At 35.7% G+C, this 17,428-nt stretch overlaps 2 protein-coding genes across 5 annotated transcripts in view; one reads left to right on the top strand and one right to left on the bottom strand.

The window, feature by feature from the left end:
• Window positions 1–10,998, bottom strand: part of LOC123535228 (nucleoporin 88-like) — a 39,704-nt gene extending 28,706 nt beyond the window's left edge. Inside the window, exons 1-4 of the mRNA XM_053519422.1 lie at window positions 10,754–10,998; window positions 9,739–9,908; window positions 2,211–2,336; window positions 1,125–1,397 (exon numbers count right to left, since the gene is read on the bottom strand). Of these exons, the coding sequence (XP_053375397.1) occupies window positions 1,125–1,397; window positions 2,211–2,336; window positions 9,739–9,908; window positions 10,754–10,981 (797 nt within the window). The 5' untranslated portion in view covers window positions 10,982–10,998. The remainder of the gene's footprint in view (window positions 1–1,124; window positions 1,398–2,210; window positions 2,337–9,738; window positions 9,909–10,753) is intronic.
• A 121-nt stretch (window positions 10,999–11,119) lies between these two features.
• Window positions 11,120–17,428, top strand: part of LOC123535227 (homeobox protein cut-like 1) — a 127,669-nt gene continuing 121,360 nt past the window's right edge. For all 4 annotated transcript variants that reach the window (XM_045317800.2, XM_045317797.2, XM_045317799.2 and 1 more), the window contains exon 1: window positions 11,120–11,265. In XM_045317800.2, the coding sequence (XP_045173735.1) occupies window positions 11,158–11,265 (108 nt within the window). In that variant the 5' untranslated portion in view covers window positions 11,120–11,157. The remainder of the gene's footprint in view (window positions 11,266–17,428) is intronic.

The following is a 17,428-nucleotide window of genomic DNA, read 5'->3' as shown; positions in this document are numbered from 1 at the left end:
ACAGACATATATTAAACAGCTTTCTAGCACTGAGTGTTTGGCGGTAGCCCTTGACTTGCTTCGTGGCATCGTTTTGGTGCGGAGCCGTGGTTAGCTGAGGTCTTCTGTCATACATTTGGGTGTGGTCCGTGTGCTGGGTGCTGTCTGCGGTTTTTAGGGGTCATCGCATCGCGTGTTGTCTCATGCTTGCACCTGGTCTCCTCTCGCTTGAAGATAGAGGGGCCAAAAACATGCCAACTTAACTTTGCAATGTTTTTTCTCAGATCTGTTGATGCATTTACCTTAGCAGATGTAGAATATATTAATTTAGAAATCAAGTATTTTAAGTCATTTGTTCGTCATAATGTGTTATATGATCTTAAAATATTTTACAGTATAACAATGAGGTAAATAAAAGACATAGAATGGTACATGTTCTTATTTTATTTCGAGATATATGAAATAAATGGTGATTTTACATCTTTGAATTTAATCATGATGGAAACAAACAAAAGGTGCCCCTTAAAGGCATCATTTCTGGCTATGCAAGCCATGTTATAGCTCCCTTAAAATACATGAAAATAAAAACATGAACCTCCTGAAGCTTGAAATGCAGAGTTTAATGTCAAATATCTGGAAATCAGTGACCTAATCCATTTTGCAAATGAGACTTTTTTCCGAAGCAATTGCAGACTAGATGCCCACGGGCAACATGTCGAGCCCACCTTTTGACCCCTAACTGTGACCTTGACCTTTGAGATAGGAACCTGGGGTTTGCAGATGACACTCCGTCTCATTCAGTTAACAATGCATGTCAAAGTTATGAGCAGTACAAGATCTGCCGTGACCTCTGACCTCCAACCGTGACCTTGACCTTTGAGATAGGAACCTGGGGTTTCCGCTTGACACTCTTGTCTCTCTGAGTTAACATTCATGCCAAGTATAAACAAGATTGCTCCATGCATCAAAGTTATGGTCCAGACAAACAAATCCGGACAGACGCATGCATATACACCAAACCGCCATTGTGACAACTATGTCGAGCTCACCGCCAGCGGGCTCGACAAAATCCATTTATGCTTCAAATATGAAAGTACATATACACAAAACAAAATAGTTTTCTGTTTAAGACATAACTATATTACCTATCTGAGAGATCAGTATATGCCACAATGACATCACCATTTCCACGTACACAATAAACTGGCCACACAGTCCGAGTTTCTGTCTTGCCGGCGCGGTACGACCCTGACTTTTTCTCAACATCCACAGCAAGCCCGAAGTCAAAGCTCATGATGTAATCACCAAGTGCCCCACTGATTGACAATGGACGTGACAATGATAAACCATATGACGGTTCGTTATCACCAAGGAAAACCGTTTGCACTGGACGTCCTGGTTCCATGATGTCATATATACTGAAATATACACAATAAACAATGTCAAATAACTAAGTCTTCCCCTAAAGACATGTCTTTCCTTTAGATTTTAAAACAATTTTACTCTTTTTTTTTTCAGACTGAAAATAACCTATATACATGTTGCACCTACCCTCCATTCTTAAATTATATTTGAGAAAGCAAAGACTAGGTAACCTGGCAACTGCCCTACAAAACCAGGAGTGTGGGATATTTGACAGTTAACATTTCTTCTGGAATACCTTGTACAGAACATGCACTTTTATCATGTTTAGGAAACTATATAACACTAACAATCTTTGATTTAAACGAGAGATGCTTTTGAGAAAAGCGCATGTCTCCCACAACTGCAACATTGAAAAATGTCTACTTTCTCTCGATGGCTTTGATGAATGGACCCCATTGAAAAATGTCTAGTTTCTCTTGATGGCTATGATGAATGGATCCAATCAGTAATTCAAGGGCCATAATTCAAAAGTGCCTGGGCAGATTTGGCTAGTTATTGAACTTGGCCGAGGTCTCATGGTCAAACACATTTTGTTCAAGTTTGGTGAAGATCAGATGAGAAATGTTTGACTTAGAGTGCAGACAAGCTTTGTGACAGACAGACAGACAGACACACAGACTGGAGTAAATCAATATGTCTCCCACACCACTGTGTGGTGGGAGACATAATAAATGTGATTTAAGATGACAAAATTAATGGAAATTCAGGTCTTTCGATAAATATTTGCATTACCATTTAAAAATTTTGGTAATGTGTAAGTTAACAGGCTGATAATTATTTTCGGAACATCAGACATAAGTTGTTACCTAATCAAATTATCTGATGTCAGAATTACAACATGTGTATCAGCACTGCTCCCTGGATGCCACGCCACCTGCAGGAGGCGAATACTTTGATGACTGGAGAAGTAGTACTCCGCTACAGATACGCTCCTGAAAAGTACAAGAGGGCCATGATGGCCCTATATCGCTCACCTGTTATCACTGCACTTGAGGACAAGAAGGTCCTCAGAAAAATATCTCAGTCCAAAGGACAGGAACAACAAAGCGAAGACATTTAACCAAAAAGAAAAAAAAATTCTTACAAGGTATAGATATGTCAAAATACACCTAAAAATTGGAGGTACCATCCATGTTGTACCACACAAAAAAGTGGTCTTGGTTTTTCCCTACGGCCAATAATAAAAAAGTTACTAAAAAAAAGCTATTTATAGTAACATAAAAGGGAATTAATTAAAGAAAATAAATATTGTAAGTGAACAAAAGAAGGATCTGCCAAATAAATCTGTTGACATGAATGAAATTTCAGATCAGCATCTTCATTAGTTATGGAGATATACCCATTTTAATTTGAAACAAGAGCCATGTTAGACATGGCCAATCCCCCCGCCGGGCATATTATAATTGAAGGCTAAAGTTCCTGGCAAGTTAGTGTCTGAAAGTATTGATTTTGGGAAAAGCTTCGAAGAACCATTTAGTTGTGGTCCGCATCAGGGGTTTTAAAGATGTGGAAGAAAGAATAAGTCAGTGGTGAGGTGGTTTACTGCTAAATTTTATTAATTTTCATGAACAGTAAAGCTATGACGCAAATTTGTTTACTCTAGCAGCTGTATTTGCAAATGGAATTTTAATTTTGTGGTTGTTTAGTAATCATTGTAAGTCTTTTGTTTTTCTAAGTCCACAAAAAAACTCCTTACCAGGTAGAGATATCTCAAAATACACCTAAAATTGGAAAGTAACATCCATGTTGTACCACAGAAAAGTGGTCTTGTTTTTTGCCTACGGTCAGTTATAAAAATGTTACAATATAAGTTATTTATAGTTACAACTAAGGGAAGTTAATCTTAAAAAAAAATATAAAAAAAAATTGTAAGTCCACACAAAAATCTTTACCAGGTAGAGATTGGTCAAAATACATCTCAAAATTGGATGTAGCATGCATGTTTTACTACAGAAAAGTGGTCTCGATTTTTCCCTACGACTAGTAATGAAAAAGTTACAATAAAAGCTATTTAAAGTAAGAACAAAGGGAGGTAATTCTAAAGAAGGGAACTGTGCATGACACTTCGTCTCATGATGGTGTATAATTGTACCAAGTTACATCAAAATCCCTCCATGCATGAAGAAGAAATGCTTCGGACAGTCATTCTTGTATCTGACCTTTGGCCTCTAAGTGTGACCTGACTTTAGACTTAGGGACCTGGATCTTGCGCATGACACTCTGTCTCGTGGTGGTGAACATTTGTACCAAGTTATATCAAAATCCCTCTATGCATGAAGTAGAAATGCTCCAGACAAGGTTTTCATTCTTGTATCCTTTGACCTCTAAGTGTGACCTTGACCTTAGACCTAGGGACCTGGTTCTTGCGCATGACACTCCGCCTCGTGGTGGTGAACATTTATGCCAATATATATCAAAATCCCTCCATGCATGAAAAAGATATGCTCCGGACAAATTTTTTTAAGAAAATATGATAAAGGGGAATAACTCAAAAAATAGGCAAGGTAGAGTTATTGTTCTTGCACATTGCACTTCCTCCCAATGTGTTCTATCAGTGTATGAAGTTTGAAGAAAATCCCTCCAGTACTTTTGGAGTTATGCTCCGGACAAAATGTTTTAAGAAAATAAGATAAAGGGGAATAACTAAAAAAATAGGCAAGGTAGAGTTATTGTTCTTGCACACTGCACTTCCTCCCAATGTGTTCTATCAGTGTATGAAGTTTGAAGAAAATCCCTCCAGTACTTTTGGAGTTATGCTCCGGACAAAGATCGTTGCGGACGGACGGACGCACACACGGACGGAGAGCATTTCTAATATCCCCTTCGCCTTTGGCGGGGGGATAAACAAGGCAGTCTGAAAGACAGCTAAATCCCCCGTCACTGCTATGGATAGTGAAAGGGTAAACCTTTGATTTTAGCTGTGACCTTGACCTTGAACTGACATGGCTGACTCATGAATTCTGCACAATGTCTTGATGAGGTGATCATTTGACCCAAGTTATGAAAATCCTTCAAGGGGTTTAGGAGATACAGAGCTGAAACCTTTGACCTTCAGTTGTGACCTTGACCTTGAGTTGACATGGCTGACTCATGAGTTCTTGATGAGGTGATCATTTGACCCAAGTTTGATGAAAATCCTTCAAGGGGTTTAGGAGATACAGAGTGGACACCAAATGGAAGGCTCAAACCTTCGACCCTTAGTTGTGACCTTGACCTTGAGCTGGCATGGTTGACTCATAATTTCTGCACATCGTTCTGATGAGGTAATCATTAGACCCAAGTTTTATAAAATTCCTTCAAGGGGTTTGGGAGATATAGAGCGGACACAAAATGGAAGGCTCAAACCTTTGACCTTCAGTTGTGATCTTGACCTTGAGCCGACATGACTGATTCATGGGTTCTGCACATCGTCTTGATGAGGTGATCATTTGACCCAAGTTTTATAAAATTCCTTCAAGGGGTTTAAGAGATATAGAGCGGACACAAAATGGAAGGCTCAAACCTTTGACCCCGAGTTGTGACCTTGACCTTGAGCTGGCATGGCTGACTCATGGGTTCTGCATATCGTCTTGATGAGGTGATCATTTGACCCAAGTTTTATAAAATTCCTTCAAGGGGTTTAGGAGATATAGAGCGGACACAAAATGGCAGGCTCAAACCTTTGACCTTGAGTTGTGACCTTGACCTTGAACCGACAAGGCTGACTCATGGGTTCTGCACATCGTCTTGATGAGGTGATCATTTGACCCAAGTTTGATGAAAATCCTTCAAGGGGTTTAGGAGATATGGAGCGGACACGAAAGTGTTACGGACGGAAGGACGGACGGACGGAGACCATTCCTATAATCCCTCCGCCACGGCGGGGGATTAATAAAGGGAGCTAATTTGACATAAAATCAGTTCATAGTTATCTACCCTGATTGTCTCAGTCCAACTAATAACAATAATGAAATTTCAAATAAGTCCTGTAAGTACTTACTGATATAAATCCATTTTGATTACAATCAGGGGAGGTAATCAGATATAAAATAACTCTGGAACCTACGATTGGATCTGATTTGTCATGGAATCCAAGATTTATTGTTGTTGAAGATATTTTGGAAGTTTGTATCAAATAAAACCATAAATGAAGTCTCTATATGGCTGCAAAAGCCAAAATAGCAAATTTTGGACCTTTCAGGGGACATAACTCTGGAACCCATGGCAGAATCTGGCTAGTTGAAGAAAGGAACCAAGATCTTGTGGTGATACAAGTTGTGTGCAACTTTGGTTAAAATCAAATCATAAATGAAGCTGCTATTGTGCAGACAAGGTCAAAATAGCTAATTTTGGTCCTTTCAGGGGCCATAACTCTGGAACCCATTATGGGATCTGGCCGGTTCAAGAAAGGAATCGAGATCTTATGGTGACACAAGTTTTGTGCAAGTTTGATTAAATTCAAATCATAAATGAAGCTGCTATTGTGCAGACAAGGTCAAAATAGCTAATTCTGGCCCTTTCAGGGGCCATCACTCTGGAACCCATAACGGAATCTCGCCAGTTCAAGAAAGGAACCAAGATCTTATGGTGATACAAGTTGTGTGCAAGTTTGGTTAAAATAAAATCATAAATGAAGCTGCTATTGTGCAGACAAGGTCAAAATAGCTAATTCTGGCCTTTTCAGGGGCCATAACTCTGGAACCTATAATGGAATCTGGCCAGTTCAAGAAAGGAACCAAGATCTTATGCTGATACAAGTTGTGTGCCAGTTTGGTAAAAATCAAATCATAAATAAAGCTGCTATTGTGCAGACAAGGTCAAAATAGCTAATTTTGGCCCTTTCAGGGGCCATAACTCTGGACCCCATAATGGGATCTGGCCAGTTCAAAAAAGGAACTGTGATCCTATGGTGATACAAGTTGTGTTCAAGTTTGGTTAAAATAAAATCAGGCCATCCTTAAAAAATTGTTTGTTTGCAGTAACGCGACCCAGAATTTTTAGTGTGAGTAGGTAGGTAGGGATTTTTTTTTTTTCGTTTTTTTTTTTTTTTGTATGCTAATTGTACAACACCTGCATTTTCTTTTTAACCCTCTGGTTTATACACCTTCTGGGTACTCTCTGTAGAATGCTAACCTGATTGTAACATATTTGCAAGGGTGGTAGTTTTCACAAAGTATGAATACTAATATTACTAGTAATATCACTTTTTTAATAACAATAAAAACAACAGATAGCCTGACACCAGTCAGAAACAGAGCTTATTATCTCCATATGAACTTAATAATTTAAGATTATCAATATATTAAACAAAAATAATTGGCCAGACCTTTTGAATGTCCTTGCACTGGCTAGGGTAATAAAAAAACATTACATTCCTTAGGAATAAGCATTGAAGTACATAGCAAAATCTTTGATATTTTAATACCCTGTAGACCTGAGTCTGATTACTAGCACCGCACTCCTTCAAAGCCTATGTATCATGTAATTTTAAGACAATACTTAATTGTTTTACATTGTTTACTCAGGGCTTAAGCTATGTTAATATTTTAGGCAGAAGTCATTTCTTCCTCAGCTAAGATTATGGAGAAGTGGAGAGATTTTAGGGAGAGGTAGAGTGATTTTAGGGAAACGCGGAAAGATTTTTAATAGCGCCATGACATGCAAGTTGAAAATGGAACTAAATATACTTATCAATGTATACCTTATTTCTTATCCTTGTGAATCTAATGTGATCAAACTGCAAATTAAAGTTTTTTTTCACTCTTGCAATGATTGCCTTAACCAAAAAAAGCCTAATCTGAATATGAACACAATTAAAAAAAGCTAGGTTAATTCTATATCAGCAAAAAAAAAAAATCAAGCTTCCAGTGCTAATGCACTCAAAGTCAAAACACAAAATCCCATAAAAGCATTTCACAGTCACTTCTTGAATTAAATACATGTCAATAGCAGTGACATCACTATGACATCACACATAATACACGTCTTCTTTGATCTGCTAGTGTTTTCTTTGATCTGCTACTGACGGCACACATTAAAAGAAACAGTTGTCAAACAGATTAAACCCAGCTTCTGATGGCAGGTGTCAAAAATTTGCATGAATTTCAGTTACATTATTTAAGTCACAGAAAGTTTCAGTAATAATAACTATGTTTCTGGGTTTTGAAAAATAGGAAAAAGTGGACCCATGGAAATTTAATTTCACGCAAATAGGAAAATCTAGAAATGTAAACATTATGGATTTCTTTCGCTGGTTTTAGTCATTGCATTGAAAGGATGTTTAATTTTTATAAATAAATTTTCAGGTAAGAAAATTTTGTTTGTCTAATATTTTTGACGTTTATTGTGCTCTTTCCAAGTGACTTGTGCAGTATCACTGCAGTTTTATGCTCGGGGCAGATTAAAAAGATTATGCAACGACAAAAGATCGGAACTAAAATTATTATTTGTTTGCAAAATTGTTTGAGAAATTATGACAGAATGATATCCAAGAATTTATCTATCCCAGATGTTTTACGTACGAGAAAAATCATTATTTTACAAATCTAAAACTCGGTTAAATACGTCTGCAGTATTGCACAGATAACACTATGTACCACGATTTGTCCATGTGGAATTTTTTAAACAACTTTTTGCATGAATTTTTGTAGTATATCAGGAAATCGGCAGGGCGTTCGGTAGACCTGAGGTTCTGGGTTTTCACTCGCACTTATCGAGAAAAACTCGTACTTGACCCGCACAAAAAAATTTCCCGTGCGTCGGCTTGACCCGAGGAAATTTTCTTTTATGGCCGAGTTCGAAAGAACTGCCCCTTGTCAATCAAAATCCCGGTGAATTCGAATATTGTTCGCCGCCATAAGCGGAAGTATGGCAGTAGGCGGAGCTTGGTATATTAATCAGCTTCTGGCAGATGTCAATCATGCCACGCGCCGACTGACACGTGGGCTTCTCGCGGTTTGTATTTGGTTCAGTAATGTCCGTCTGACATTGCCAAAGGTATTTATTGATCAATGTGTAAAGGTTAATTGATAAACAATGCATAGAAGAGCAGCCTATTATCGTATTTGTGTCACTTGTTAATTAGCGGTCTACAGAAAGCGTAACATTCACATATTTTGTTTCTTATCAGTCATATCGATCATTCATGTAGTTGAACCTCAACGAACACTGTCTAGGAAAACTTATACAAATACAAATAGTTACACAAAAGAAATAACGAAACAGGAAATAATAAAAACATGGCACCGATAAAAAAAGAATTCCGAGTTTTGGGTTAAAAAATTGTTTGACTCGCGGCGATTTTCGTGAGTCGGTCGCGTTACCGCAAACAAACAATTTTTTAAGGATGGCCTCATAAATGAAACCACTATCGTGCAGACAAGAAATTGTTGACGGACGGACGTACGCACAGACGGACTGATGACGGACGAAGGGTGATCACAAAAGCTCACCTTGTCACTATGTGACAGGTGAGCTAATAAAACGTTTGCCACTTAGATAATGTATAAAATTTTAAGGCAATTCATCGCTTTTATAAGTTTCAAGTTTACACTTTTCATCACCTCTTAAATTAGCCCTTACCATGTTGGACACAATTGATTCTGTCTTTAAATTTTATTTCCCTTTGCCCCAAAAAACAGCATGTCTAGGTACCCTAAATAACAGGCCTAGGTCCATTCCCCTCTTATTTAAAAAAAACCCATCTAAAGTTGTTACTGAAGTATCAGCTTGCTTGCAAAAAAACTGCAAAGTTGTAAAAGGGACATAACTTTGTCAAAAAGAAAAGCAGTTATGGAACATGGGTTTTCCATGTCAAATCAGTTTCCATCCATTCACAAATTAGTAGTAACAGGGATACTGCCTTACATACAAATGCTTAACAATAACACATCAGAAAAGGTGAAATGGGTGAGTGCAATAGCTTTATTACTCTTCAAATTGTCCACACTAAAAAACTAAAGAATTGGGTAGGCAGCAAGATAAAACTATTACATTGCATGAAAACATTACCGTCTTTTGAGTTTAAAATCCATATCAGATTCATGCTTCTCTCTTGCCCCACAATGATTTTCTCAACAGTGTATATCCCATCCCCTTCAAACCATGGGACTACATAAACACTTAATGCACTTTCCTTGGTAAGAAAATTCAGTAACAATTTTACATGTACTGTAAATTATTACATACTTATAATATATTCATTAATGACCCATTTTAGCTTGTATTTTTACTATTTTGTAATACTGGGTTTTGGCACAGGGAGAACTGAATCTGAAGCAGTGTCCAGCAGTAAAACGAGTATGGGTTAAACACTAATGGTGTCCAAAATATCACATGCATGCTAACACTACTTACTTGCAAGCTACAACATCTTTACCACCTTGGAACTCTGCAAACTTTCCCCATTTCTGAGGCAGCTCTAACACTGTGACCCCAAGTTGACCCCAGAGTGTAAGGTGTGTCTTTGTGATGTTCCATACCAACCATTCTACAGTGAACTTGGGACTGTCTGTACACTGCAAAACCTGTAAATTCATATCTATATATATTGGAGAAAACAAGATTAACATATAAGTAAGATTTACTGAACGTGGTTAACAGCAGTCTTTTCATAATACTGTAGATATGTGTAGTCTCTGAAAGCAATCTGTCCAATAGTTCCCAAGAAACCTACTTTAAAAGATGCAAAATGTTAACTTAATTAAGGAGAAGCATAAGTTTAACAAAATGTATCTTAAGTCAACCTGCCATGTTAGATTTAGACTTGCAGGGCTGTCAACCTCTTTTCCAGGAATGGGACCAGGTCCGTTACAAGTGGGAAAAATGTGTTATTTTCATAAAGAAAGGGATTTAGTAGTTCTAAGAGTGAAGTATATATGTTACAGTATGTAGTACTAACTTAAGGTGTCTTTTTCCAGTTGTCCGTTTTTGTATTTTTTTTTTAATTTTTAAATTTCAGTCTGCATTTTGCAGATGATTACAACTACCGTGTAGTAGCAAGCTCAAAAATTCAGCTTTAAAGTAATGTTAGTATGTTTCACACAATGATGGATTTGACAACATTCACAGGAAGCTATAACAATGTGGGTTGCGACTCTTTTCCACATGCTAACGAGTCACTGCGGCCAAAGGTTTGGTATAACACAATTAAATTTTTGAAGCCAGGTTTAACCAAACCCCAACGTTCAGTCAGTATTTTACTGGATTATTGATGGTGTGTAACCTGGCGTGTAGTAGTTGTGGGGTAGGAGGGGCGCGGGCAACAGCCCAAGTGTCTGTGTCAGGTGCCAAAGTTTAACATGTAGCTATAATTTTTTGTGATCAAGTTAAACTTTAACGTTGTCATGTATCAAATCTACTTTCGTTTTACCTGAAACCTGCTCTTTCTATCCGAAATTTCTGTCAAGTTCTGCAAATTATAATTGATTAAATGAGTTGACGAGTTGTCCCATATGAACAAGTCGTTGTCGTTTACTGCAGTCAGGCCTTTGGACTCTAACTGGGTGTTCTGCCGCGACTCCCTTGCATTATTTTCACGAATTCTCTTGCAAAAACTAGTTTCATTCAAACTCGTGCGCCATTTGTCAACAGCAGCCATTTTTGTTTTAATCTGATATACAAAATTATTTTCTTCACATAATTGAATATTATCAAAAATGTTAGCCTATATTTTAAACAAACGATTTAAAAAATATTATTTTGTCTCTTGTTCTTTTCCTATATCATTTGTTGTGTTTATTTAATATTCTGATAGAAATATTTAAAGAGTATTTTATGAAAATTGATCATGTGATCTGTCAAGCTGCAATCCAGTTCAAAATGGCTGCCAGTGTGCAGTCGATGTGTGATTTCTGGAAGAAATTCGATTTACAAGAGCTACAGGTTTGTTTATGACCCAACGTCTTATTTAAAACAATCAATAATATTGTTTTCTCTTAAACAAAATGGTTGTCATATCGATACAAGTGTCACTTTATTGAAAAACACCACTTTATAATTTATTTGAACATGTTATGCTCCAGTGACTTTTTTGTAAAATAAACATCCGGTTTTACCAGCAGAATTAAAAGGTCAAAATACACATGCTTTGTGTCCCCGACATGCTGTACATACTGTTTGTCATATTTGAAGTGCTTGATAAAATTTCTCGTAACCAATTTCATCACATCATTCAGAAGTCTTTGATTCCTTTATCAATATAATATAGAGTTCAAGTGGTAGATAACAATTCAGTTGATCGAAGGGAAAACTGTCATATGTTCAATGATTTCTGATAATAGTGATCTAAATCTTGCAACGTAACTGCATGATCGCTGATAAAGAAAATTCACGGGCGTCATATTTGATATAGATGCTCTTTTGAATTCCCAATCAGACAATACAGGCAAAACAACAGAAATATTTTAGAATTATCATTTGCTCATAGTCCTGTGCATTAATCTGTGTACTTGTAATAAAGAGTTTGAAGTTATATCGAGGTAAGATTTTTTAATAACGTAGGAATTTTCTCATTGACATTTTATATACGGTTTTCTTCTCATTTTTTACCTTCACACCACATTAGTAGACTCAGCCTACTTTTATTCTTGATTGCATTCACATTAAGTTGATGATTTAAGTTGCCAGAAGTCATTTTCATTTGTATTGGTAGAAAAGATCAATATTATATTTATATTGATGCAGTTCTTGACAATTGATATTCAATATATTGTATGATTTTTTTTTATATTTAAAATAGGTTTCAGTGATGAACATTTTTCTTAATTATGGTTTTGAGAAAATTTAGGGCCTTTCTAGTTTTTGTTGTTGTTATTGTTTTTAAAAGCCCCTGCTCAGATTGGGAATTTATTTTAGGTAAATCGTCAAAATTGTGTAAAAAGTATGAACAAATCAAGTACATTGGAGAATTTTTAACATTTAATTTTAATGATTTAAAAGTTTTTTCCAAGTTTTGCTGGTAAACATTCAAATGAATTACAAAGTAAAAGTATCCTGGCATTGTTTACTTAGTAAGTAGAGAGAGAGCTCCCCCTATTTGGCCTCAGTCATTTAATTTTTGATTAAAAAAACAAAACAGAATTATTTATTAGATAATATTATAATCATAATTGTACTGGCTTAAAACTCTGAATGCTGCTTTTGGTTGAATATATGGCATATACTTTTTGCTAGCAAACTCACTATATGCAAATATTGCGATTAATAATTCATTGAATCTAATGAGTTTTCAGTAAATTTATATTTAAATCATGATTTGTTATTTTAAACTTATTTATGCATATCCCATTGTCACAGACAACTCATTGTTTCATCATTCTTGAAGCTTCCCTGGTTCTTTAGCAGGTGTAAAGCACCCATACACTGGACTTTTATTCCAATGTTAGTAATTTGAGTTGGAGGAGTGGGGGCTGGAACTCCTGATCCCTGGTTATGTAGTGAGACAATGTTACCATTGGACCACATCATCAAGTGTTAAAAATCATGCTAGCCTGATATTCCATTTTATAGCATTATTGCATGACAATATTAATTCCTAAGTACATAAAGCATTTTTTATTCTCTTCAGTCTGTGTACAGACATACTCTGTATGTTAATAACACCAGAACAAACTTTCAGTAGCACACATACTTACAGTTGAAATCCCCAATTCCTATCTCATTATCTCATACCTATCTTAAGCAGATTATGTTTCTGGTCAATTGATGTCCCCAATTCCCATCCAATATCTGTCTTTAATAGGCTGTTTAGGTTTCATGTTAATTGATGTCCACAATTCTGATCCCATACTTGTTTTAAGGCTGTTTAGGTTTCAGGTGAATTGATGTCCCCAATACCTATCTCAAACTTGTCTTGGGCTGTTTAGGTCTCAGATAAATACATGTCCCCTGTTCCCATCCATACCTGTCTTAGGCTGTTTAGGTTTAAGGTCAGGTGATGTTCCCAATTCCAAATCCGTACCTGTCCTAGTCTATAAAAGTTTCAGGTCAGTTGATGTTTACAGTTCCATTTACATGTCTTAGGCAGTTTAGTTTCAGGTCAGTTGATGTCCCCAATTCCCATACCTGTCTAAGGCAGTTAAGGCTTCAGGTCATTTGATGTCCCCAATTCCATTACCTGGTTTAGGCTCTTTAGGTTTCAGGTCAGTTGATGTCCCCATTACCCATACCTGTTTTACTATAATTAGGCTGTTTATATTTCAGGTCAAATTGATGTCCTCGATTCCCATACCTGTTTTGGCTGTTTAGGTTTCAGGTCATTTGGTGTCCACAGTTCCCATACCTGTCTTAGGCAGTTTAGCTTTCAAGTCAGTTGATGTGGCCAATTCCAATTCCATACCTGTCTTAGCCTAACTCTTAGGCAGTTTAGGTTTCAGGTCAGTTGATGTTTCCAGTTCCCATACCTGTCTTAGGCAGTTTAGGCTTCAGGTCAGTTGACGCCCGCATACCTGTCTTAGGCAGTTTAAGCTTCGGTCTATCTGAGGAAAATCTTAAATTGTTGGTTGTAAATTACTGCAGCAAATTTGGTCTTACTAGAAAAGGTCTCTTTCATCCATTGAAGCCTTGCTGAAATCTAGTGAAGGGCCCTTTCATAAAGAAAAGTGTTAAAATATACACTGGGATGGTTATATATTATTAAAAAACCACCTCTCTCTTTCTCATCCTCGTTTCTCTTGAAACACGTCGTTGTCTCATAGTCAGCTGCAGCTTGCATGTTAACTGTAATCAAATGATCGCAATATAAAAAGCAAACGATATCGTCAACCATGTCTTCAATTTGTGAAGTTGAATGTTTTGTCGTTGATTATCTCATTGTTAGTATGCAAACCTGGTAGGTACTTTTAACTTAATAGTCGCATCATGTGATGTGGAATACCAATAGATTTTCCATTGTGATTTGTTCGGTGACCTGAGGTGTTCAGTTACAAACTTTAGTACATTGATCGGTAACTTGGTAACATATATTATCTACATTCAAATGTTTGCATTCTTGTCTGAAAATACAATACGTCGTGAAAAAGAAACATCAAGAAATCCATCCATGTTTTTTTTTTTTTCAGTACTGATGTGAATGGCTTATTTGTATTTTGTTTTATCTAATTTGATGTCTTAGTCGTATTTCATTGATTACAAGAGAGCATAAATAGGGGTCTCATTCTTCTTGTATATTTAACATTAACGTAACTTTTGCTTAAAACAGTCTTTGCCTAACTGAAGTTGAAACTCTCCATATGATTTTCACTGCCAAATATTGGAAAGCTGATCTAAATAAACTCTTAAATATGCTGCGGCAATGACATATTGATGAAGTGCTGTATCGATTTTTGTTAAAGATTTATAGAAAAGTCATCGAAGGCGACATTGGTGACAGTTTCCATGATAATCTGTGTCCCTCAGGGGTGCATCATAAATCGGCAAAATCAGAAATTTTGTAGGAAATCGATATTCCATCTAATCTTTACACAGTCAGGTTGTCTCTGGAGATGGCACAATTTTTTGGGACAGGCTGATTAAATTCACAAGCAAACTTTGCATTTTCCCAAGGTTTATAAAGATATTGTCAAAACTTTAACATCCTGTTTTTCTTTCCTCTCGTAAAAATTAGATGTCTTTCGTCATTATGATTCAGAGAAAATATTAATATGTTCAGTAATGGTCAGAGAAAATATTGATATGTTCTGTAATGTTCAGAGAAAATATTAATATGTTCAGTAATGTTCAGGGAAAATATTAATATGTTCAGGGAAAAAATTAATATGTTCAGTAATGTTCAGCGAAAATATTAATATGTTCAGTAATGTTCAGGAAAATATTAATATGTTCAGTAATGTGAAGAAAAAAATGTTAATATGTTCAGTTATGTTCAGAAAAAAAGTTAATATGCTCAGTAAATGTTCAGAGAAAATGTAAATGTGTTCAGTTTTTGTTTAGAGAAAGCATAATGTGTTCAGTAAATGTTCAGAAAAGTATAAATATGTTCAGTAATTGCTCAGAGAAAATGTTCAGTAAATGTTCACAAAAAGACAACATAATTATGTTGAACATTACATGTTCAGTTAATGTTCAGAGAGAACATAGTATGTTCAGTAAATGTTCAGAGAATGCATATTTTAGAAAATTTTAAGATGTTAAAGGAATTATAAGTTTGTGTTCTCAAGCTCATCCTTTAAAATATGATACATGTATTTTTATGTAATGAGACACTAGTATTTGTAAAAGTAAGCACTTTTCAAACATAAAACATACTTGCCAGTATCAACAGTTGCAGTTTTGATTATAAAATTGAAATCTTTGATTTCATGTTTTTGCATTATCAGTTTTAAATTACAGCCCAGAGGCTTATTTTGATGCAAGCATATCAAAATTAAGTTTACCAATACTTCTGCTGATTTGATCTAAATTTTCTTTCCCCACATTTTAGGATATCAATTTGTAGTATTGATTTTGAAACCAAGACAATTTTTTTTTTAATGCATGTTTGCAAATTTAGGATTGTTTTTTTTTTTCTCTCCAATTTTATGTACAGTACTTAACAATACCTTAGGGTACAAGTATGGCGATAAAAGGCTGAATTGTAAATATTGATCTATTGATTTCAATCCAGATATTTGGTTACCTTAGCAACCGTTTTATGTGTATTGGTAAAATGAAGGGTGTGTATTGAAATTAAAGAATAGTTGATAAGGCTGGCCAGTGAAGTAAGCTGTAATGATGCTTTAGGTTTCAATTGTTGTATGGCTTAACAATAAGTTTCCCTCTAGATGAAATGTATTGATTTCATCAGGTCGGCCATTTAAATGGTTTTATAGGTGTCTGGTTGTGATTTGACCTGATATTATAGGAGTTGATATTCATGCAGAAAATATGAAAATAATGAATGTTTAGGGCGAATCCTATTATATTTTTGCTTGGGTTGAATCTTACGTAGCTGTTTGTAACAATTTTAATGTCAAGCCAGATTTTATCATGTTTATTATTAGTATCACTGAAAATCCCCTGAAATTGGGATTAATCCTTGAAAAATGAAAATGGAACTAATACTTTCAGTATCTGCCTGTAATATAATAACCAGGTTTTTAAAAAAAAAATCATTTGTGGTGACCAGACTTGGTGTGTGTGTAGATTTTATAGAAACAAAGTTTGGGATTTATTTTGCTCATTCAGGTCAAGGTCAATGTCACTGTTACTAAAAATAGAAAGTGGTTTCCACTGAATAACTACTAATATAGATCTATTGGTGAAACTTGGAGTGTAGTTAAAGGTCCAATACTAAGGAAAGTGAACATTTTAATTTCTTTTAAAAAGCACAGAAACTATTTCATTTTATTGGAAAATGAAAGTTGGTATGTAGAAATTCGAAATAAATCGCAGTATATGTACAATTATTTTTCTATGAAGTATGAAGAAAGTTAAAAAGACCTGGGGGGTCATTCTGTCGATTCATTGAAATTTCAACATAATACACATACATTTCTTTGAGTTCCAAAGACCTTCTGTAAATTTTGACCTGCCAGTCTTCATTATTTAGTGTCTTGCAGAAGTCTATGCACTGGCTATGAAAAAAATTGCCAACTCACTTTGCCTTAGTAATGGACCTTTAATTTAGGAAGAGTTGACACTTGGGATTGCGATTTGGTCTGCTTAGGATCAAGGTTAAGGTGACAGTTACTAAAAATAGAAAAACTGTATCCACTTGTTTTCATTAGTTTGGGTACACCTATTTTCACCAAACTTGATATGTAGATAGTTTTTATCAAGACAAATTTTAGGATTGTACTAGGGGCTGCAAAAGTCAAGGTCACTAGAAAATACAAGTATGGTTTCTATTCTTGATGCTATTGGGCCAAAATCTTTGTTACAAAAAATGGATAAATAGTTTCTCCTTATTATCTTCAGATTGGGTGTACCTGTTCTGTCCAGACTTGGTGTGTTTATAGCCTTTATCAAGGCTAAGGTTGGGAATGTGTTTGTGGTCATATGGTTTAATAACTATCACAATGGAAGTCGTCTTCCCATACTTAGAGTTAGACTCAGTGTTGTTATATTT

The sequence above is a fragment of the Mercenaria mercenaria genome, chromosome 12, assembly GCF_021730395.1.
Source record: "Mercenaria mercenaria strain notata chromosome 12, MADL_Memer_1, whole genome shotgun sequence".
NCBI classification, from domain to species: domain Eukaryota; kingdom Metazoa; phylum Mollusca; class Bivalvia; order Venerida; family Veneridae; genus Mercenaria; species Mercenaria mercenaria.
This window is presented reverse-complemented; position numbering and strand designations above follow the sequence as displayed.